General features: G+C 41.9%; 1 protein-coding gene across 1 annotated transcript in view; it reads left to right on the top strand.

Annotated features, from left to right (window-relative positions):
* DIP2A (DIP2 disco-interacting protein 2 homolog A (Drosophila)) overlaps positions 1-22,114 on the top strand; it is a gene marked incomplete at its 5' end in the record, with an annotated part of 67,634 nt that extends 45,520 nt beyond the window's left edge. Inside the window, 20 exons of the mRNA XM_010140062.1 lie at positions 1,431-1,567; positions 2,604-2,684; positions 2,863-2,990; positions 4,509-4,623; positions 5,776-5,977; positions 6,523-6,632; positions 6,762-6,842; positions 8,013-8,136; positions 8,724-8,845; positions 9,156-9,267; positions 9,503-9,612; positions 10,123-10,253; positions 11,455-11,623; positions 12,992-13,162; positions 16,158-16,219; positions 18,004-18,061; positions 18,524-18,598; positions 19,728-19,902; positions 20,198-20,321; positions 21,151-22,114. Of these exons, the coding sequence (XP_010138364.1) occupies positions 1,431-1,567; positions 2,604-2,684; positions 2,863-2,990; positions 4,509-4,623; positions 5,776-5,977; positions 6,523-6,632; positions 6,762-6,842; positions 8,013-8,136; positions 8,724-8,845; positions 9,156-9,267; positions 9,503-9,612; positions 10,123-10,253; positions 11,455-11,623; positions 12,992-13,162; positions 16,158-16,219; positions 18,004-18,061; positions 18,524-18,598; positions 19,728-19,902; positions 20,198-20,321; positions 21,151-21,403 (2,540 nt within the window). The remainder of the gene's footprint in view (positions 1-1,430; positions 1,568-2,603; positions 2,685-2,862; positions 2,991-4,508; positions 4,624-5,775; positions 5,978-6,522; positions 6,633-6,761; positions 6,843-8,012; positions 8,137-8,723; positions 8,846-9,155; positions 9,268-9,502; positions 9,613-10,122; positions 10,254-11,454; positions 11,624-12,991; positions 13,163-16,157; positions 16,220-18,003; positions 18,062-18,523; positions 18,599-19,727; positions 19,903-20,197; positions 20,322-21,150) is intronic.
* Between the last annotated feature and the right edge of the window lie 207 nt (positions 22,115-22,321).

Below are 22,321 nucleotides of genomic sequence, written 5' to 3'. Positions count from 1 at the left end.
TGTTGGGTTTTCCATGTTTGTGAATGAGTTGAGGACTGTAGCAGGTGCGTACGCCTACAAATTGTTGTGTTTTCTCCACTTGTGAACACTTCTGTCTGCATCATTGGTTAAGCATTACATAGTGCTGAGATTAACTCCAGTTATTTCCGGTGGTAATAAACTACTGTGTTTCAATTTACTTTCCAGTTTCTCCTCCTAAATTGCAAATTGCTGGATTTTTTGCACATCTAATTGATAGTTCTTACTATATAATTTAATTCCAACCTTCCCGTTCATATATATAATTTCCAACAACTGAAACTGTTGTTCTGCTTGGACTTGGATGGAATTTATTAGAATTTGAGTAGCATCTCCTTACTTGATCACCAAAAGTTACCATTACATGGTTCCAAACATTTTGTTAACAAATGCTAGTTGTTCTGATAGATAATGGTTATGAAGCCAAGATAATTTAGAGGTTGGTCTATTGGTAGGGTGAAGTATTGTCTCTCCTGTTCAGACCTACGTTTGCTCCATCGTGCCTTCTCCCTCCATATCTTGTACTTTCCTAGTCGAAAAGGGAAAGGAAAAAAAATGCAGACTGCTTAAGCAAGGGAAAGCTAGAGAAACCTCTGAGAAAACAGTGACTTCATAAGTTAAATATAACCAGTGGCCAGAGCAAAGCTCAATGTAATACTTGGTTTACAAATGTGTATAACCTTGATTAAAAGTAAGAAAATTTCAATGCAGGAAGAATTCCGAGATTTCGGAAGAAAATGGGTAAGGATAATAGTGGTACAACCTTTGGGAAATGCAGTCCTTTTAAAGAAGGAGATCATCAGACTGAGGATAGGGAGGAGGTAGTGTGTAGTCACAGAAGTAAGGGGCAGTAAGGGGCAACTCTGAGATGAGTTATCTATGATCTCCAAATAATAGTTGGCAGACTAGTCTGATTTAAAAGAAAGTGGGACATAATGCAGAAAAATCATTGACCTGACAGTGAGAAAATAAAACAACCTAATTTTCTTTCCATTTCTATTGTATTTCTCACCTAATTTAAGGATGGTACTATGAATACCGAAATGTGCAATAACTAAAAGGAATTATGTGTCTGCAATCAATATATTATTATTATTCATCTTTATTCTCAATCAAAGCATCTGCCTTCATGTTGAAAAGCAATTGCTCTGGTTTTGGCTTCAGTTGCAGCTCGGGTGTAGGCTGTGAGGCACTGTAAGGAAAAAAAAACGCATTTGCAAGCTTGCACCTTTGATCTTAGAGAACACATTACACGTGCTTTCAAAAGACAGGCAGAGCTCTCGTGCATGCTGTCGTTTTGTTGTAGCCGATAGGTAATTAAAGTCTTTATCTGCCTGTCCGTGGCAAAGCAACTTCTTTGTCAGCTGTGGAAGCATACCAGTGCTGTGATTCTGTGCCCTTCCTCCCTTTAGCAAATGTGTGTGTTGTAAGGGTGGATGGGACTCCTTACCTGTGCAAAGCCGATGAGGTTGGAGAAATATGTGTGAATTCAAGTGCCACTGGGATGGCGTATTTCGGCCTCCTTGGAATCACCAAGAATGTGTTTGAGGTTTGTATCTCTCCTTGTTATAATGTAAGGTTTCATTGTTACATTTCTAGTATTTCTCCTCGGAAATAAACTTACTTGTTCCTTAAACTTCTTTTTATATTTTATTAGAAAAAGCCCTGGACGGATAACGCTTTGCTTCATTCTCTATCAGAACTCAAAATTCTATATCTTATAACCAGAAATACAAAGTCTCACTAGCAGTCAATCAGCTGCCTCTATATTCTGCAGCCCAGTGTTGTGCCTGTGTTAGCATTTAAGCTCACCTTAGATCTGTATTAACACAGCAGTCCTGTGTAAAGTGACCTGAAGACGTTACTGGTGTTTGGGACATAGAGTTTAGGAAGCTTGTCCAACATTTGCAAGCTGCTTCATACAGACAAAATGCCTTTGTTAAGATACAGTACGTTATTTAGAAAAGCTTCCTTTGTTTATTGCAAACGGGATGTGCTATTCAGCATGAACGCCAGTGTTGCTCTGCTTAGAACACTAAGCAGTTTGCTGCCGGATATATGGAATTATGTTCCTAGGTATATGCGAAGGCAAGGAAACCACCTGAGTGGTGGAGAGGAACTTGCTGATGAGCATACTGCTTTTGCTCTGGTTCTCCATTGTAGGCAGTCCCATAATTGCAGCAAACTTAACTTTCTTAAAAGTTCTGGTAGTGTGGAGTTTGTTGCAACTGAAACGATGTGCCTGTGTACGTGTCTCATTGGGGATGTTAATGGTAGCAGCAGAAGGACTTTCCGATTAATTGCTACTATAAAGCCTGATTTGAAAAGCAATGTGAACTCTTATTATAACGGGTGAGTAGCTGAGAAAAATCTAAGAAAGGCAGCGATGAGGAGTTAAGGAGTTAAGAACAGTGTGTTCTTCAGTATTCAAAAAACTGCTGTTCATACTTGAGATGATAGCAACAGTGGTGGTCATCTCATTATTCACCTGAGCACAGAGCTGCAGTAAAACCGAGGCAGAAGACATTTCACTTCACTTTTCTTATCAGTACTGTGAGTGTCTAAATATTTCTGTGTTCTTCCAGGCCATTCCAGTGACAGCAGCTGGCGTGCCTGTTTCGGACCAACCCTTTACAAGAACAGGATTGCTTGGCTTTGTGGGTCCTGTAAGTGTGAGTGAGCCATCTGGGACACTGCTTTTTCCTGACTCCCAGCTGTTCGGTGATGCTCCCAAATTCAGCAGAATTCTGTGTCAGGACAGAATGCTGTTGCCTTTAGTTACGCATGTATCACTGGGAGTCTGGAGGTTTTTTCCCTCAATTTCTGATCCTGTTTTCTTTTCAGGACTATTTGGTGTTTGTGGTAGGAAAGTTGGATGGCCTAATGACAGTTAGTGGCCGCAGGCACAATGCAGATGATGTGGTAGCCACTGCACTGGCAGTTGAACCCATGAAGTTTGTCTATCGGGGAAGGTGAGTATATTTAAAAACTTCACTGCCGACTGCACTTCATTGCTCCTTTTTTCACTCACAAATGATCAACAAGTAACACAGTGTACACAGGAGCTCTGCATGTGAACTTTTACGTGTGTATTTTGTAGAAAAAGTGGCACTATGGTGGCACTAGGTGATATGCCAGATCAGAACTTGGCCATCCCTGCTAAACTTGGAAGTCAAATATTGGCACCCTGCTTTATGCATAATAAATTACTACAATTACTTTCACACACTATAAACGTAGACCTTAAAGCATCAGTTTAATTCTTTCAAAGCTTCTTTTAAGTCAGATGAAGCTTGTATGCAAGATGTAAAACACAACTCCCTTTTGTCCACCTGAACATTTCATGCAGAGTGGCTTTGGGAGAACTTTGCAGCATGTTCTAAAGAGCAAACTTGGTTCAATGTCCAAATGGAGATCAGTGATGAATGGTGTCCCTCAGAGGTCCGTACTGGGACCAATGCTATTTTAATATCTTCAGCAAAACAGACAGTGGGATCAAGTGCACCCTCAGCAAGCTTGCAGATCACACCAAGCTGAGTGGTGCAGTTGACATGCCTGAGGGACAGGATGCCATTCAGGGGGACCTGGACAAACTTAAGAAGTGGGCCCATGTGGCCCTCAAGAGGTTCCGCAAGGCTACGTGCAAGGTCCTGCACCTGGGTCAGAGCAACGTCCAATATCAGCACAGGCTGGGGGGATTGAGAGCAGCCCTGTGGAGAAGGAATGATGGGTTTAAACTCAAAAAGGGAGATTCAGATGAGATATAAGGAAGAAATTTTTTACACTGAGGATGGTGAGACGCTGGCCCAGGTTGCCCGTAGAGGTAGAGGCCCCATCCCTGGAAACATTCCAGGTCAGGTTGGGCCTTAGGGCTCTGAGCAACCTGTGCTAGCTGAAGATTTCACTGCTCACTGCAGGGGGGTTGGGCTGGATGAGCTTTAAAGGTCCCTTCCAACCCAAATCATTCTATGATCCTAGAAGAGTTGAGCTTTCCTCATTTTTGCATCACTTGTGTAATTCACAGATCATAAAAATAATGGCATGTACTTGTTTGAGGGATTATTAATATTTTATTCTAGAAGATGCATGGGAATAAGTATTTTTCAGCACAAGCATTGATAGACATGCTGGCCAGTAATTTGGCATTGTTGTCTTTCAGAAGGGACATCATATGTAGGCGCAATAAGTTTAGCGTGCACAGTGGAGTTACACAGGCAAGGTTTGCACAGCCCCTGCACGTGTGGAACCTGCCTGTGTTATACACGTGCTGCATTGGTGACTGCAAATTCACTTGACCCCCAACAGAAATAAATCACAATAATGAACTTATTTGTTTTAAATTTGTCTGTGATTTTGTGATGATCTGGCATGAATAATGCTTGTGTGTGTTGAACTGCCATTAGAGGTTGCAGTCCCTTCCGCATTATAATAAACCATGCTATGTTCATCATATGTTGCATCCTATCATTCTTCTGTCCTTTGCGTTTTAGGATAGCAGTGTTTTCTGTGACCGTTTTGCATGATGATCGAATAGTGCTTGTGGCAGAGCAGCGCCCTGATGCGTCAGAGGAGGATAGTTTTCAGTGGATGAGCAGGGTTCTACAGGTAGTCAGTCTGTCCTTTCTCTCTTTCCAGGTGAATAAGGCTGATATGTGAAATGAGACTATTAGAGCATCTTTTTTTCCGTAAGAAAAGCCTATCAGTGTAACCACAGAGAGCTGTAATAAGCTGACTTCGGAACGTATTTCAGGGGTGATAGTTATCAGAACTTTGTAAAAAGTAAGACTTCCTTTCAGAATGTGTTTTACTTTCATCCTGCTAGGATTCATAAAGCCCTAAGGATGGTAACTTTTGTTTGTTTCGATTCTAAATATCTCTGCTGATTTCATAACCGACTGGGAGAGTGAAGTCTGAAAATGTTAAAGGTTATACTTAGTGCCATGTATCAAATCAGACCCCAGAATATTTTTATGTTGCTGACATCCTTATTCTAGATTTCCAACAGTAACCATTAAAAACGTGTCCCTTGATTACTGCTCTGTTTCTGGAGGGGGACCAGCAGGGAGGGGAATTCTGGTAGATTTGCATTTGAGGATTTCAGAATTAATCGATCAGTTCTAGGGAAGTAAAAAGTGAGAAAGCAATCATGGAAGAAGACTCTGGTGAATGGAAGGCTAGAGAGAACAACTTAAGGAAAGGTTTCTGTTATGAGTAAGGCAGTTGTGTCATAATGGTTTCTGTCTAATTTCAGCTTTGTAATCCTTTTGGAGGGGATATCTGGTAATAGAAAGGCTGTTTTTCATGGGAGAAAATATTTTATTTCTCTTTTTAGAAGTGTCATAGCTAAAATAGACACTTAAGTTTTAGGCAGCAAGATGCTTCCCACCCTATTTTTGTGGTTTTATGTTCTACTGCGCTTTTGTGGTCGTGCCATACGTGCTAAATTTGCTGTGGTATAATTTTAGCTTTTTAAAATCTCTGCACTTTTTTGCCCACTTTTAAGAGCCTTTCCTAATCCCTGATGTGCAGGTGGCATCCCCTTGATAGAGTGCACAAGCAAAGCCCTGGGTCTGCTCCTGCTCCCATTGAAGTCATGGCACAACTTTATGAGTTCAGTGAGTGCAGAATTGGACCCTTTATTTGCAAATTGTGGTGCAAGTAAAAAGTTTAATGTTATTAAATGACTTGAATTCAAATTCTTGCTCTAGCTACATCCCAGTTGATAATGTGGAATGCATTTTTTCCTTTTCTACCAAGGCAATTGATAGCATTCACCAAGTAGGCGTCTACTGTCTTGCCTTGGTGCCAGCCAACACTTTGCCAAAGGCTCCACTCGGAGGAATTCACATCTCAGAAACCAAGCAGCGCTTTTTAGAGGGTGCTCTGCACCCTTGCAATGTCTTGATGTGTCCACATACTTGTGTTACTAACCTGCCTAAGCCTCGACAGAAACAACCAGGTGAGTAAACCAAAGCACGGTCCTTAGTTCTGCCTGCCTGTCCCTGAGGGTACATGTGGAGTATGATCCACGTGACACTCAGGGCTGTGCACTTCAGATGGCTGTCAGCTGCCTAACTTGGCAGACTGGTGTGAGAGCAGCCCAGAGCTCAGTGAAGGCAGGATGGTCTGCCTCCAGTCCTAGGTAGATGCAAGGACGTACAGCACGTACCACTTTCATGCTTCTCTAGCTGCTTTATAAGTTGTTTCTGTACTGGCCACCTTGCAAAGACCGGTCCTCAGATATGCTCATATAATAAAACTGAAGTACACACAGAGCTCAATTTGCTGAGTCAGTAATAGACTGATTTTTCCTGTGTCTTACTGAGAACAGACTGATTTTTACTGTACCATACTATCCTCTCTTTTTGTATGCAATATGATCCTTGGTGTAGCTTTTCATCTTTTCAGATCTGTGTTATATAAGGCTTTTATAATAATCAACAGGATGAATTACAGATTATTACTTGTTCCTTTCCTCATTTTGCGCTGTTTTTCAAAATGCAGAGGTTGGTCCTGCTTCAATGATAGTAGGAAACCTTGTTGCTGGAAAGAGAATTGCACAAGCCTCAGGGAGAGATATTACCCAGTTGGAGGATAACGACCAGGCAAGAAAGGTAACACTGATGTTCTAGCATTATTAAATACTTGAATTGGCTTATTCAAAGTGAGAGAAGACCAGTTACAGTATTCTGCTGAAACATGGTGCATTTGGAGTATATCTGAGTGTCTCCTTTCTGTTTCAGTTCCTGTATTTAGCAGACGTTCTTCAGTGGCGAGCTCAGACAACTCCAGATCATCCCCTCTTTCTTCTGTTGAATTCCAAGGTGAGATGCACTTTAGATAGTACTTGGAGATTGAGACCAGCAAAAGATTTGTTTGGATTCTAAAATTCCAGTCTTTTCAGAGAATGCTCCAGCATATTTTGATGCAGCAGACAAAAATTGCTAGTTAGTAAGCAGAACAATTTTTCCACATCTGGAACTTTATTCCACATCTGGAATTTCCGTATGTATTATGCCTAGCTTAAAACATGGCGCCAATTGCATTTCTTGCTGGAATACATTACTTCAGCTCCCAGGCTTTAACAACAGTTTCCTTAGTAAAACTGAGCAGAGTGCCAGTGCTGTCCTGCATCAGACTAGGCCTTGGATCAGAGCTGTGCACTTAGGCTGAGGGTTACATGTGGCAGCTCATCTTGGACTTGAAACTGAATACTTGTATAGGAGATGTTTGTTATGATAATCCTTATCTGCATAGTGGGAGGCTTGATTCAGTCTCCAACTGCTTGTTTCCTTCTGAGGTGGTTGTCCCACCAGTTCTTGAATGAGATTGTAGTCTTGGAAAAACAGATACATCCCAACTTCACAGGTTGGGCATCGCTTCCTAGGCTGTACAGCAAAAGGATGTTTTCTGTCTTCACATCAAAAGCTGGGTTAAGCTTTTTAGAAACCCCATGACTGTGGGATTGCTTCAGCAGTCTAAAGATACAGCTGCTTTCATGTGAAGATTTTCCAGATGCATAGTTGCGGGAAATACAATTTACCACAGCTCAGGTTGCCTCTCTGACCCTTCAGAAGAGTATCTGTACCAAAGAAATCAGCAGAGTTCCCCCTGCACTTTTAAAACCGCTGATTGCAAAAGCATCTAGAGGTTAGGCTGTGTGTAGTAGGGTAAAGCTGATGCACTGCTTCATTTGCTGCTAAAACAACTGTATTTTCTCCCTTGGACTGTGAAATTTCAAATATTAGTAAAACATTCTTTTTATGGTACCACGCTGCTTCACTGTCTGATGTTCAAAATAATCTGTATAAAATGCTGTAGTGTTCTGAAAGTTCAGGGTACCAGCAGCACGGATTCTGAAACACCGAGACAGAGTCTTCACAAGCATTTGCTGTATTGTTAAAATAAGAACAGTGAAATATTGCATCTGCAGCGTGTACTTTCTGGAGAACAGTTTGAATAATGTTTTCTGATGTGGCTTCATTTCTGTGCAGGGCACTGTAGCGAGTGCTGCATCGTGCATCCAGCTGCACAAGAGAGCAGAGAGAGTGGCAGTGGCACTGTTGGAGAAAGGACGACTGAATGTTGGTGACCACGTGGCTCTGGTTTATCCTCCAGGTCAGGCAATACAGATGGCAAAAATCAAAGTCATCAAAAATCAAAGAAATTGCAGGAAAAGAAACAAGATAGACCATTCGAACATCCATTTAACATGAAAGATTCGCAGTTCTCAGCCTCAGAGAATGGTGTAAAATTGCATATGTGTCCATTGAAAGCTAGATTAGGGATGGCAGTGTGTGAACAGCCTTTCTTTCCTGAGTGACTGTCTCCTGAAGTGAACTCTGGATCCCAGACTTGTATTGCTAGTGTGTATTTATAGCTGTTCCTCAGGGAACAAAGTATTACTGCTTAAAAGTAGGATGACTGCATGTTTCAGAGTGATAATTGTGAAAAACAAACATACGCTTTTTAAAAGAATATGAGCTGTCATCTTCATGACAGCTTCACCTTGTTCTGTTCTCTTAAATGCATAATATTTTAACTTTACAGAATTGGGCATGGCCAAGAACAGCCTGTTGGTTTGAAGAGACCTTTGTGACAAATCCTTACATCTTAACAAAATAAATCAGTGTGTACTTCAATTTTCATGAAAGAATTTGGCCTTTTGTTCTGGTAATTCTTTATTCCACAAATATCCTTTACAGGAGTAGACCTGATAGCAACTTTCTATGGCTGCTTGTACGCTGGCTGTATACCTATCACTGTTCGCCCGCCTCATCCACAGAATCTTGCCACCACGCTGCCCACTGTCAAAATGATTGTAGAGGTATGTAGAAGACATTCCTCTCCTCATGTGTTTGAGTGTAGGATGGTTGATGCAGCCTGTTAAATTGCTTTGCTGCAGTCAGTGTAAAATAAGCTAGGAAAAAAAATTATTAGTGTGACTGAGTTAAGAAATACTTTCTTCAGAAACTCATTTAAAATGTTCTTTCTATTGTTGTGATTGATTTTTCTTTGTTTCCAATGTTTTTCTTCATCTGTTCAGCTGACTGGTTCTCTCATCTGGATGGATACGAAATCCCTTGAGCTTTCATTCACTGGGTTTTTAAGTGGTTTTAATGCTGTGTCTTTCACAGGTCAGTAAGTCTGCATGTATACTGACCACACAGGCGATAATGAAACTGCTGAAGTCCAAGGAAGCTGCCACAGCTGTAGATATTAAAACATGGCCCACTATTCTGGATACAGGTATAGAGTGTTCGCCCGCTAGCCAAAATGTAAATAGTTTGAAGCTGGATTTATTTATTTTGTTATATTATAACTGCCTAATTGAATCGATGTATCTTGCATTGCATTGCATTGCATCGCCACAGCTGTCCAGAAACTGCAGAAAGCATTAATACTGTGAAAATTCAGTTTTGTCCTGTGCTTTTCATCCAAAATAATAATATGGTTCCCTTCTCTTTTTATATATTCTAAATAGATGATATGCCTAAAAAGAAGCTGGCCAGTATTTTCAGACCTACATCTCCAGATATGTTGGCATACTTGGACTTCAGTGTGTCTACTACTGGTATATTAGCAGGAGTAAAGGTAGAGTAGCAAGAGAAAGATTATTATACTTTGTTTCCATATATATAGGCATATTCTGCATTCATTCCTCTTGCCAGAGATGAAATACAAAATGTAAGTGGCCCATCTTGGTGGTCAGAAGGCTTGCTTTTAGATTCGCATGACACCAGGATTTCTCGATGCCTGTTTTGGAACCATTTGGTCTTATTGGCTCTATGTGAGTGATCACCAAGGGGACTAATGGAGAATATTTATTGTAAAGTTCATTAATGTTTTCTTCTGTGATTTGTCGTGGAGATGTCAGACATCATTAGGTATCATTTGATGTCATGACGGGTGTCATTTGCCACTAGCATGAAAAGTACCTGTGGAATATTGGGCTTGTATCCCTTTCCTGTTTTAAAGGTGCTTAAAGAAACCGCAGACCGCTACGTGTTGCAGCATCATCTACGACAGACCTTTCTGTCAGTTATTGCATGCGATATGCTGGTTTTTCAAAAGTCCCTGAGAGCACCTGTTCTCCTCTTACAGATGTCACATGCAGCTACCAGTGCCTTATGCCGCTCTATAAAGCTCCAGTGTGAGCTGTACCCTTCACGTCAGATTGCCATCTGCCTTGACCCTTACTGTGGCTTGGGATTTGCACTCTGGTGCTTGTGCAGGTACGTCTTTGGAGTCGTGGCTTTCTCATGTGTTCCTAGCCTTCTCTGAAATGCACAGGAATAGAAATTGTAAGAGCAACGCAAATTAACCTTGTTATAGGTAGCTCAAGAAACACCTTTTGTGGTACCAAAAATCAGTTAAATAAGGTACTTGAGTAACTTGGGTTTTGCAAGTGGCATTAATTAGGTACCAAATCCGAGGAAAAAAAACCACTTTGCTGTCTACTTCACATAGACAAAATAAATCTTTTTAAAGTCTTTTGAGGTTAAACCGTAACTTTTTACCAGCCCCTTAAGGAGCTGACTTCAAGATTGGCATGCACGAAGAAATACTGCTAAAGTAAGAAATTAAGCGTGTCTTAAAATGCGACCTGAATTGATTCAATCAGATAACTACCATAATGCAGCATCTCGCAAAGTTAAAAAATTTTCCTCTTTTTTTGCTTTTTAAAACATTCCATATGCTTTATCTAATCCAAAGATGATGATCCAAAGAGATGCTATTATATTTTTCTAGACACATTGGTTTATCTAAGCCTGGTTTTAGAGGGGAGTGCCACTCATTTTGTTGATAGCAAGTGATTTTAAAAAATTGGATGGTTTAAGTCTGTATGGTCATGGTGTTCACTGTCTTGAAATGAGTATATAATATTTTTAAAAACACAAAATTAATGAGTGGTGTGATTCTGAATGTGGCTTTCTGTCCACTCTTCTTAACTGGGATCCAGGTTAAATATTTCACATAACCAGCATTTAAAAACTGGGGCACCTACGGCAAAGGGAAGAAAATTGCACTAAAAAATTAAATGGTTTAAAGACTCATTTCACTCAAAGAAGAAGATGTATTTTTCCGAGAATGACTCCCCAAAATAAACTCAATTATAGCAATTACAATCCATAACTGGAATGGTATCTCAGATGTTAATGTTTCAGCGTCAGAAGTTCTGTCTATTCAAGGTATTGAGTATTTGCCTATAGTTTGACACCATTTACTGCAGGACAGATATACTCTCCTTAAAGTTTGTGACTTAACCCAAACCCATGGTTCTTAGCTCACAAAGAGATCCTTGGAGAAGATCAGCTGAAGTTCAGATAGATCCCAAGCTCTCAGTTTTCCCCTATTTGCTTCTTTTTGACTGTAACTTCTGGCTTTTTTATGCTGGCTCAGAGTTTTCAGGTTTCTTTTTCTTCCTCTTCTCAGTGTATATTCGGGTCATCAGTCTATCCTAGTCCCTCCTCTGGAACTGGAGAGCAACGTGTCTCTGTGGCTGTCTGCTGTCAGTCAGTATAAAGTGCGCGTCACCTTCTGCTCTTACTCCGTGATGGAGATGTGCACCAAAGGGCTCGGAACACAGACTGATGTACTCCGGGTGAGTGGACTTCACTTTTTAGCATATAACATGCTGACATATAAATCCACGTATCTTTCTAAAAATACTGAATTTTGGCTTGCAGAAGATGGGCCCCTGTCACAATGACTTGCTTTTTGGGAAATGCTGAGATTGCTGGAAGTTTCAGCTCTCGTGTTTCTGGTGGGGAAAAAGAAATCTTATGTTCTCAACCTGACTTATTTGTACCACCTTTGTACTGCTGGATATTTCTGAGATTTTGGGCAAAAGGCATAGCAAGCCTCTCAACTTCTTCTTGTCTGAACCCAAACAAACAAAACCCCAAACAAACAGACAAAAACCACACCAAAAATGAAAAAACCTCAAAGCCCCAACCAACTCCACAACCAAAAAACTTCTCCCACCCAAAAAAAACCCCCCAAAACAGGAAGCCCCACAAAAGCTAGCAAGTCTCACCTGCTTGCAGATTGCTTGTCACCAAATGTATTGAGTTCTGAAATGGATGTGATCATCCTAGCAGCAGCAACCACACATTAAGACATCAGTTTCTTTTTGAGAGAAATCTCTTAATGGAAGATTAATTTCCTTGAAGCGGCGCTTTTCTCTGAACACAGGAGTGTTCCCATGGCTGGAGTAACTAAGCTGCTGTTCAGGACTTCCACTGCAGAAATGTCTGGCAGCTCTTTGTGCTTATTCTTAAAAAACCTCTGTCTCTTTTTTCTCATGGACCTTGCTGAAGGGCATCCTGGCCCGCAGCCAGTTGCAGCAGGTTCACATTCACACTGGTGACAGCTAATAATGTCTTGAACGCTCTGCTGGCATTTGAACTGTGTGGCACTGAGAGCAAGCAGGTTTCTTGTGAGCCCAGCCCTATGACACACTAACATTGTGTGAGTTTTCTCAGCTCAAAGTGAGGAGTGGCTGTGCTACAGCTACACGATGCGAGTATCTTGCATCTTGTGCATCAAACAATTGCCACAACGCTGATTGGGTTGTTTAGAGGGCTGTCCTGGGTGAATGGAGCCAAACAGAGTGCAGTCTGTGTCTACAGTGGTTAACCAGGTCATGTCAGTTATTCCAGTGTTTTTAAAGTCCACCTCTTCCACAAATTAAAATGGCTTATTTCTAGAATTACACAGACACCATCCATTGCTCTCCCCTCATCTACCCAGCCAGTCACACCATCCTAGAAGGCTACTGGATTGGTCAAGCCAGACTTCCTCTTGGTGAATCCATGTTGACCACTCTTTCTCTCTGCATGCTTAGAGGTGACCTCTAGAGTGAGCTGTTCCATCACCTTTCCAGGGGTGGAAGTGAGGCTGACTGGCCTGTAGTTTCCTGGGTCTTGTTGGCTTAAAAGGTTGTTGTTTTCTTCACCCACCCTCTCAGATGAAAGGAGTTAACCTCTCCTGCGTGCGAACATGCATGGTGGTGGCAGAGGAGAGACCAAGGATTACCTTAACACAGTCCTTCTCTAAGCTGTTCAAAGACCTGGGCCTCTCTGCTCGTGCTGTGAGCACTACATTTGGATGCAGGGTCAACGTAGCAATTTGCTTACAGGTGAGATTAAGCTGCTTATTCCTTATACAGAATCTCTGAAAGCTTCATAGGAAATCGTGTTCAGCCCTATGTAATTTTATCCTACTGAACTAGAGCTCCATTGCTTGCTTGCTTCATCACCAAGTTAAATAAGCCTTCAAGATGTGGGTTATGATTATTTTTCTGTACTAATTGACCAGTTGATTTGCCTTTCTAAGGCAGAGAATCAGTACTAAGAAATCTGTTCCCTTCCTGCTCTGCAGGAGCTCTAGTAAACTACATTGCTTCCTGTTCATAGACATACTACATGTCTCAAGCAGTGCTATTTCAGCTTTTGTGTGATTCGGGTTCTCTCTGTTTGAAAAATAGCTTATGTGTATGTGGAATTCAGTGGAAGACAAGAGTTCCTGAGATAAGACCCAGGAAAACTGATACAGTTGGCAGGTTTTTTTACTTCTAAAGATCTCAAATTAGTATTATCAACATGCAGATACATTTATCTCACCTCATGTGAGAGTTGGCCTTTTTTCGCTTAAAGGTATAAAATTGGAAGCTTTGAGGGGGAGAAAATGTCCATAAAGTACACAGCTCTATTTCACAAACTGGAGATAACGACATGGTGTGGTCCAGACCCACCTTTGATAGTGCAGCATTCAGTTGATGATAATCTTGTATGTGTAATTTCACCAGATTAAATCAAAATTTCTTAATGAGGTATTTCTTCTCTAGTTAGGAGAGGGGGCAAAAATGTATTCCACAACTTACCTGAAAATCAGGTACTAAGCGTGGTCTAGAAACTGGCAAAGCTCCCTGGGATTTGGCTGGTTCTTGAGTTAATAAACTGCTCCAGTTTCAGATGCCCATTAGGTTAAGTCTTTTTTTCCTCCCAGTATATATCTCAATATTCTACATTTCGTGCAAGACAGGTGCTTTGGGCCATTACCTTCTTAAATAAGATGCCATTCATGAGTGTTTTAGTTTCTGTAGTTTCTTTCACACGTACTAAAGGAGAAAAGGTTTTTAACAACACCTAGAAAAATGGTTATAAAGAAATGTGGCCAGAACAATTTTATGAATCAGTAGGTGGAAAAATAGGAAGTATATAGATGAAATTAAGATGACTGAAAATTCAAGATTTTGAATTAATTGAATAACACATTTCAGCTGCCAAGTGTGGAAGAACAGCTTTCTGACTTGCCTGTCTACGAAGGAATTTTAAAAGCCAGTTTTCGATATATGCTCTTCACAGGGGAAGAAAAAAACAGTTTTCTGCTGAATGTTAAATGGCCATGAGGAAAGTACTCCAGGAAAACTGTGAAGAGTGTAGGGCTGCTGGGCGGTTAAGCTTCCCCTTCATTTTATACCTTTTTCATCTCTGTTCTCAATTCTTGAACCCTTTTTTAGTGTTGCTTTTTTTTAACCTATTTCCCTCATTATTCCAAAGTTATATCTGTATTTGACCTCTGTAAATCATTGAATTTAAATGAATATAGTTGAATAGCCAAACAGAATGGGTATTGATACCTGTTACCATGCAAATAATTAAATAAATAAATAATGTCTTCCAACCTTACTGGACTGGTTTACTCAGAAAGTACTTCTGAAGCTGCAAGCAGCCTTTAGATACTTAGAGGTGGAGGAGGGATTTTTGATAAGGCAAGAGCCTTAAACCTCTTCATGTTTATCAACTGGGACTTGCATGTTTCCCAGGGAACCACTGAAAAGTGCCAAGCTCTTAAGTAATCTGAAATAGAAATTTTCTTTTCACTCTAAAACAGTATGAGTTTTGTTTTCTGTCTTACTGTGTGTATCTTATGTTTCCAGTGCCTCTTTGTTTGTATTTCTTTTTTTCCCCTTTCTCTCTGTTTCACACACTTTGATGGCCTCTGTTACTTCTGTTTGTGGTCCTGCTGTCAGCCAAACAGGCTGGGCAAGCTGGCTGAACAGGTATAGTGCTGCATGTGTGCTTGTCATGCCCTAACGTCAGTCTGCTCCAGCAGTGTTCCTCTAACGAATGTGTGCCCTTGGAGAGAGTTTTCATTTGAAACAGATTTTCTTTCTGATGAAGTTCAGTTTTACTCACAAAGAACACTTGTATATGTTTTCTCAAACAAGCCAGCAAGGGGATTATGGCAGCGATTAAAATGACTGAATGGTATATTCCTAAAGATAATGATCATACCAATAATCTGGTGTGGCCATCAGTGTCAGTGAGCCTCTGTGGTGCTACAGAAGCGCAAAGCATTGTCATTTTAAAGGCGTTAGTGCTGTTCTCCAGCACTGCAATCCTGAGCTGGTGGCAAAGTGACTGACTGTGCTACAGGAAGCGGGGAATAGTCACCAAAACTTTGCCTGGCTTTTTTAGCTTGAATGTGCATCTCACAGTTGTTTCTGGTTGTCTCAAGATTAAATTCTGCCAGCAAAACAAACCCCAAAGGTCCCCTGTTCCCATGCTGTGAAATGGGAAACTCTCACCAGAGCTGGTCAGAAGGTTTATCCTCTGACTGCAGCAGAGCTCTGCCTAGGCTCTTACTGCCAGGAGCCTTGAAGAGATCTGGGATGGTTAGACATGTGTTTCAGTTAAATGTTGTTGTTTGATTGTTTTTTCTTCAAAGTTGACAAAACTTAGAAAATAGAACAGCTGTGCTTTGGGAAAAGGAATGTGTCTGCATAAGTTTACACTTACATGCTTTGCGCTTCCTGTGTAGTTTTTAGAAGAGGTACTTACCAAAATAAAGCTTTAAAAACTTTAGTTTTAAGTTTAAGATTTTTTAAAACTTACTGTATAAATACATGCTTCACTTCTGCATTCATTTACCAATTCCATAAAACATTAAAGCTCGCTGGCAGGCACTGTAGTGGGGGGGGCTATTTTACTGTGTCACTGGTAAATCAGGGCAGTCCTTTATGAGTGTCAGTGAACAGGGAGAGGAATTTGTGAGGTTTTGTGGCTGCGAGAAGGAAAGCAGGATTTTTCGGGCCTCTGTTGAGTTTGTTTCTTCCTTCTTATTCTTAGGGAACAGCTGGACCAGATCCAACAACAGTCTATGTAGATATGAGAGCACTTCGACATGACAGGTACGGATCATGTTAAAGCATTAACTGTTTAGTGACTGTGGAGGAGACCGTTCAGCCTCCTTGCATTGCATTGTTGAGATATTCTTGGCAGCAGCTAATCCCTCCTCATCATGTACAAGGAACCCCTCCCTGGAGAATGATGGCTGTGTGCTGAAAGTGGTCATCTTCTCCTCCACCACTTGTTCCGCTGTTCATTTCTAGACCCTCACTGAACTTACTGTCTGTTCATCTGCCCTGTATAATCTAGACTCATGAGCTGTTTCTGACCTAACCATACCATTAGCAAAAGGTGAGTTTGCTAAGTGGCTGGTTAGTCGCAGAATCTCAGAAACCCTTATGGTGGGCAGGATCTCTGGATGTCCCTTATGCAGCCTCCTGCTCAAAGCAGGACCTGTTTCAAGGCTTCGTCAGGTTACTGAGGGCCAGGACCAGTTCAGTACAGAAAATCTCCAAGAATGGAGCTCGTCGTCTTCTCTGTGTGTATGTGCCAAGACCGACACCCTGCCCTGGGGAAGTTTTCCTTACTGTCATTTACTGTCTTGCGTATTATGTCCCTGGCCTCTTCCAGTTGTGGCGCGCAGCTCTGAGAAACCTGGCTCCATCTTGTCTGCAGTGATCCTTTAGGCAGTGGAAAAAGTGCAGTTACAATTCCTGTTAGCCTATTGTTTTTTCTTTTCTTCAGACTAAACCAAGTCAATTCCCTTAGCCTTTCCAGATCCAATAAATTGATGCTAGGCCTGTACTACAGCATATCAAAACACACATGTGCATATATGTACCCACATGTCATCCAGAAACCTGCCAAATTCTCAGATTTACTTCTGTAGTCATAATGTTCATGTTACCTTGTCTCTTAGTTAATACAAGTGCTGGTGGCACTGAATTATGACTTTAAGTTTAGTAGGGTACGTGCATATATGCATTTGTTTCTGTACTTATTTTAAGAAGCATAATATCAAGACTCAGTGCATTAGGTTTCTTGAATTGGTAATGTTAAATTAGGGGTTTCTGTTAACTGGCAGTGACCACTAATCTCTAATCAAGCTTATATCTTGGCTGTTAGAAGGCAAGCTATTCACCATCATTTGCGTGATCCCGGTTTGGCATCTGAACAGATCAATGTAAACTACAGTAATTTTCTCCTTATTTAATATATCGCTATGTCCTGCATGGTATGTGTTCCTGTTAAAAGTAAGTGGAGCCACAGCCTCAGAGCTGCCGCTGCATTAGTCAGTTCTAGCTTATGGCTGTAGGGATAGTGCATGACATAATGTATAGGCACCCCTTCTCTTGTGCACCTCATACTGCACTCCTGTTCCTTTGGCAAACATGCTGTCTTCATAAGTTACACCACTTCACGGGCTGCAGAGTGTCACCTCATTCTGTTTAGGCTGCTTGCTCTTCACTTCTGTAACTCCTGCTGACCCACTGCCATGGTTCAGTGTGGTAAGCAGAGGTCCAGGAGAGGCCAGTAAAGAAGGTGAATTTAAAATGCTGGTGGAACTGCAACCATAGACCTCTGCTGGAAGAAGGTACTGATCTCTCCAGAGAGCTGAGTTTCTGATTCTTAGAAGAAACATGGTTTGTGGGAATGCGCATACAGAAGTCTTGAAGATAGCTAGAAACTCTTAATGGTCTTTTGGCTTGTGAATAACTGAGCATAATTGGCTGGCATTGGTTGGTCAATGCAGCTAGGGACAGGGTAACACTGTGTGTACTGCAACCCATCTACTTCTACTGAAGTTCATAAATCCTTGTACAAATGTATTTTCTTATTTTCTCAGGGTGCGTTTGGTGGAGAGAGGTTCTCCACACAGTCTGCCGCTTATGGAGTCTGGGAAGGTGAGAGATTGAGAGCAATTCTTCCTCCTCATAACCCTTACCTGGCGCACTGCTTCAGCTGGATCTCAGGACAGAATCTGGGCAACGAGCTCCACTAATCGCAGGGTATCTAGGAGAGGTACTAGAGAGTGTAGAACAAACAGCTCGTTAAAATGAGACCAGGCATGTCAAGTGGAGCAATAGGATACAGTGCTGCAGCTGAGCAAATCAGAGGCCTTCGTGCAGAAGGTGCTTCTCAGGTGAAACACAAACTTCAGCTCTGAAGGTGAAAAAAGCTGCTTAAGAGTTTAAATGATTAAACAACTTGGTAGGAAGAGATGGTTGATACCTGTGGTGCAGAGAGGAGTAGAAGAGGAAGAATTGCACAGGCTGTTGACTTCTGGAGTTCTGCATTATTAACTTCTGGTTTCATGAATTCACGTTCTTTGAACTTCTATTTTAAATGTTTGCTTCTTATTCAAGATTCTTCCAGGAGTAAAGGTCATCATCGCACACACAGAAACCAAGGGACCTCTGGGAGACTCGCATTTAGGAGAGGTAAAGCCTTGATGCTGTTGTACTTTGTTTAGCAGCAGTGATTAAATATGTAGATACCTGTGTTAGGTAAGTGTCTGTCTTACAGTGGGCTGGCCACAACTGCCTTAATGTGGCAAGTGAATGAATTCTACAGAGGGCTGGAACTGTTCATATACTTGTCTATCTGTCCACATGGTTTCCTCCCTCCTCTGCCAAACCACTGCCGGCCAGTACTGGGTGATACCAGCTGACTAGCCTGAGTCTGATTGGCAGCTAGAAGAGGCCTGCTCCTGAGCCTTAGGGAATTCCCTCTTTAAGTGTCCAGCCTTCCCAGACTCCTTTGCCCTTCAGGCTGCCTCCCAAGGGACTCTGTCACCCAGTTTCCTAGAGAGGCCGAAGTCTGCCCTCCAGAAGGTCAAGGTGGCAGTTCTGCTGGACGGCCTCCCTAATACTCCAAGAATTGAAAACTCTACCATCTCATGATTGCTGTGCCTGAGGTGACCTCCCACCTTCACGTTGCCCACAAGTCCTTCTCTGTTCACGAACAGTGGGTCTAGCAGGAACCTTCCCTAGCTGCCTCCCTCACCAGCTGTGTCAGGAAGGTCTTCCACACGCTCCAGGAACCTCCTGAACTGTTTCCTTTCTGCTGTATTGTATTTCCAGCAGAAATCTGCTAAGTTGAAGTCCCCCACAAGAACAAGTGTTAGTGATTGTGGGACTTCTCCGAGCTGCTTACAGAATATTTCATCTGCCTCTAGAACCTGGTTGGGTGGTCTGTAACAGACTCCCAACATGGTATCTGTCTGGTTGGCCTTCCCCCTGATTCTTGCCCATAAACACTTAACGCTATTGTCACCATCATCAAGTTCTAGACAATCAAAACTCCCTGACATACAGGGCCACACCACCACCTCTCCCTCCCAGCCTATCCCTTCCGAAGAGTCTATAGCCATCCAGCGCAGCTCTCCAGTTGTGCCAATCATCCCACTGTGTTTCTGAGATGGTGACTATATCGTAGTTTTGCTGCTGCACAGTGGCTTCCAGTCAGTGGAACAGATTTTTTAAACCAATAAATCATGCTGCCTGGATCTGGCAAAATAACCTCTGTTTATATGGGAATGTTTCTCTTTTGTTGTTTTTTACCCCCTAGATCTGGGTAAGTAGTCCGCACAACGCCACCGGTTACTACACGGTGTATGGAGAAGAAGCACTGCATGCTGATCACTTTACTGCTCGCTTGAGCTTTGGAGACACGCAGACCATATGGGCTCGGACTGGGTACCTTGGCTTTCTGCGCAGGACAGAACTTACCGATGCTAGTGGAGGTGAGCGAAAACAACTGTGCCTACAGCAGCATGTGTTTGGAACTCCTTGAGGCAGCTGGTCATGTTAAAGGTAGGCAGTTAAGTTCTGCCTGCCAGAGACCAAAGGGACTTTCATTGAAACAGTTCTTCAAAGCCAAGAGAAATAATTAAAAGTTTATTAAAGCAACAGCTGTAATAGATTGGGAATTGCCATTGGTAAATGCACTTGCTGCAACAGGCCTAATAAGCATGTAGAAATTACCATGTTTGTTCTTGTGGCTCTGACGATGTTTGAAGTGTCTCTGCTGTGTTGCAGAGAGGCATGATGCCCTGTATGTGGTTGGCTCTTTGGATGAAACACTGGAGCTCAGAGGAATGAGGTACCATCCCATTGATATCGAGACCTCTGTAATAAGAGCACACAAGAGCATTGCAGAATGGTAAGAGCCTCAGTACAATTTTTCTGTATTCTTTGATTCCTCCTAAAGCAGCACTCAGGCTCTGTGGAACAGCATGCTAGACTGAGCGCTTCCTGTAGAGTGAACTCACAGAACTTTGGTTAGGAATTACTGCAGCAGGAGTAAGTGGAATACAAAGCCCCTCTTCCCCTGCTGCTGCCACTTAAGGAAAAAAAGCCGACCCTTCATCAGAGTTTGATTGTCATAGTCTGAGAGTCAGAGAGGGCAGGGCATGACTGGGGCAGCAGAGCACGTGCAGGTTGTGCTGTTGACTTCCCTGGCTGTGCCAGTATGTCCACGCTTCGGTGTGGTGAACACGTTTCCAAGGTTTCTTGAATGCTGTCTCCTAACATGGATTGTTCTCTTGGGTCCCAATGCATGATACCTGCCAATGGTTCCACGTCCTCAGTATGACAGTAGTAGTGCACACTAGCAAGCTTTGGAGATTTTGTGTGTCCTTTAACAATCTCTGAAGATGTACAGAAGTACATGAATATTAAGTACGCACACGCTGAGTGTGAAATCTTACTGGTTCTGTTGTAATACGTAAGTGCAGAGGACTTTCAAACACATGATTGGGTATATCTAAGGACCATTAAAAAACAAGCGGCAGAGAATATCCCAAGAAGTTACAGCTTTGATACCTCTTGATTTATGAATATTTTCACATTACTGTCACATCACTTGTTCTTAGTTACTGTATTGTTCAAATCCTTAGAAAACTGATTTCCAGTGAGCCTCTTTTGATAACTGGCTTCCTTTGACTATGGTTTTTTTTTTTTCTCCCCCGTTAATATTTGTGTGCTGACAGTGCTGTGTTTACATGGACCAACTTGCTGGTGGTGGTTGTGGAGTTGGAAGGCTCAGAACAAGAAGCGTTGGATCTGGTGGCGCTGGTAACAAATGTGGTTCTGGAGGAGCATTATCTCATAGTAGGTGTTGTAGTCATTGTGGACCCCGGGGTTATTCCCATCAATTCCCGTGGTGAGAAACAACGAATGCACTTGAGAGACGGATTTTTAGCTGACCAGTTGGATCCTATTTATGTTGCCTACAACATGTGAAAACAGAAAATCTCATCAAGGCTAAAGCACCAAAATCCAAATAACAACATTGGAATCCATTTTCTGTGGTTTTAAAAGCTGTGGAAGACCTTGGGAAAAAGGAGATACTGATCTTCACAGACCTTCATCTCTCAGATTGCATTTGCTGTCATAAACCCACTGTCACAGTTACAGCTGTCTTAGGATGGAGAGTTTACTGGAATTCCTGAAGGAAGCTTATCAGAACTGTCATGGACCAATGTTTTTTTACAATAATTATGAATGTTAGTACTTGATGCACTGCATAAAAGGACATAAAGTGGGGTGGGGAGAGAACAGCAGCTGTGAGGAGGACTGGGAATAACACTGAAAGTCACGAGTCACCGTTGGGAGTTCCCCCCCACATGTGATTGTTGGCCATTTGTTGGCAGTGTCTGGGTTGGGATGTAACTCTCAAGATTGCACACACATCTCTACTATATTCTCTACTGTAGTGAAAAGAATTTTGCACATATTTGAAATCTAAAAATGCAGCCTTTTTATTTTAAACCACTGACTCATCCCTATTCAAAAGAAACAGGTGGATTCCAAGCCCAGATTCAATATAACAACAATTATGCTGCTGTTCAGCTTTTTCGTACCAAGCAAAAACAAATACTGCAGCTGTAACAGGGTTACTGACCGTGCCATGCTGGACTCCGTAACGCTAAACACTTTATAGCAAAATATCAATGAATGTCCAGTTTTCACTACTGGACATGGGAGCCTTCGCTGCTCTTGCTGTTGTAGCTTCATGTTAATGTTGCTTGTGTTCATAGCGTTAGCTGTTAGTTACCGCCCCGCACACCACCAAGTCTTTTGAGCGCTCATTCCAAAGCCAATCATCTGAATGACTCGTAGAAATGTTTACAAAGCATGGTCTTGCAATACATTTTCCCT

This window comes from Buceros rhinoceros, unplaced genomic scaffold (genome assembly GCF_000710305.1).
Source record: "Buceros rhinoceros silvestris isolate BGI_N320 unplaced genomic scaffold, ASM71030v1 scaffold1877, whole genome shotgun sequence".
Lineage (NCBI taxonomy): Eukaryota > Metazoa > Chordata > Aves > Bucerotiformes > Bucerotidae > Buceros > Buceros rhinoceros.
Note: the sequence above shows the minus strand (reverse complement) of the source record. Positions and strands in the feature narration are given on the sequence as shown.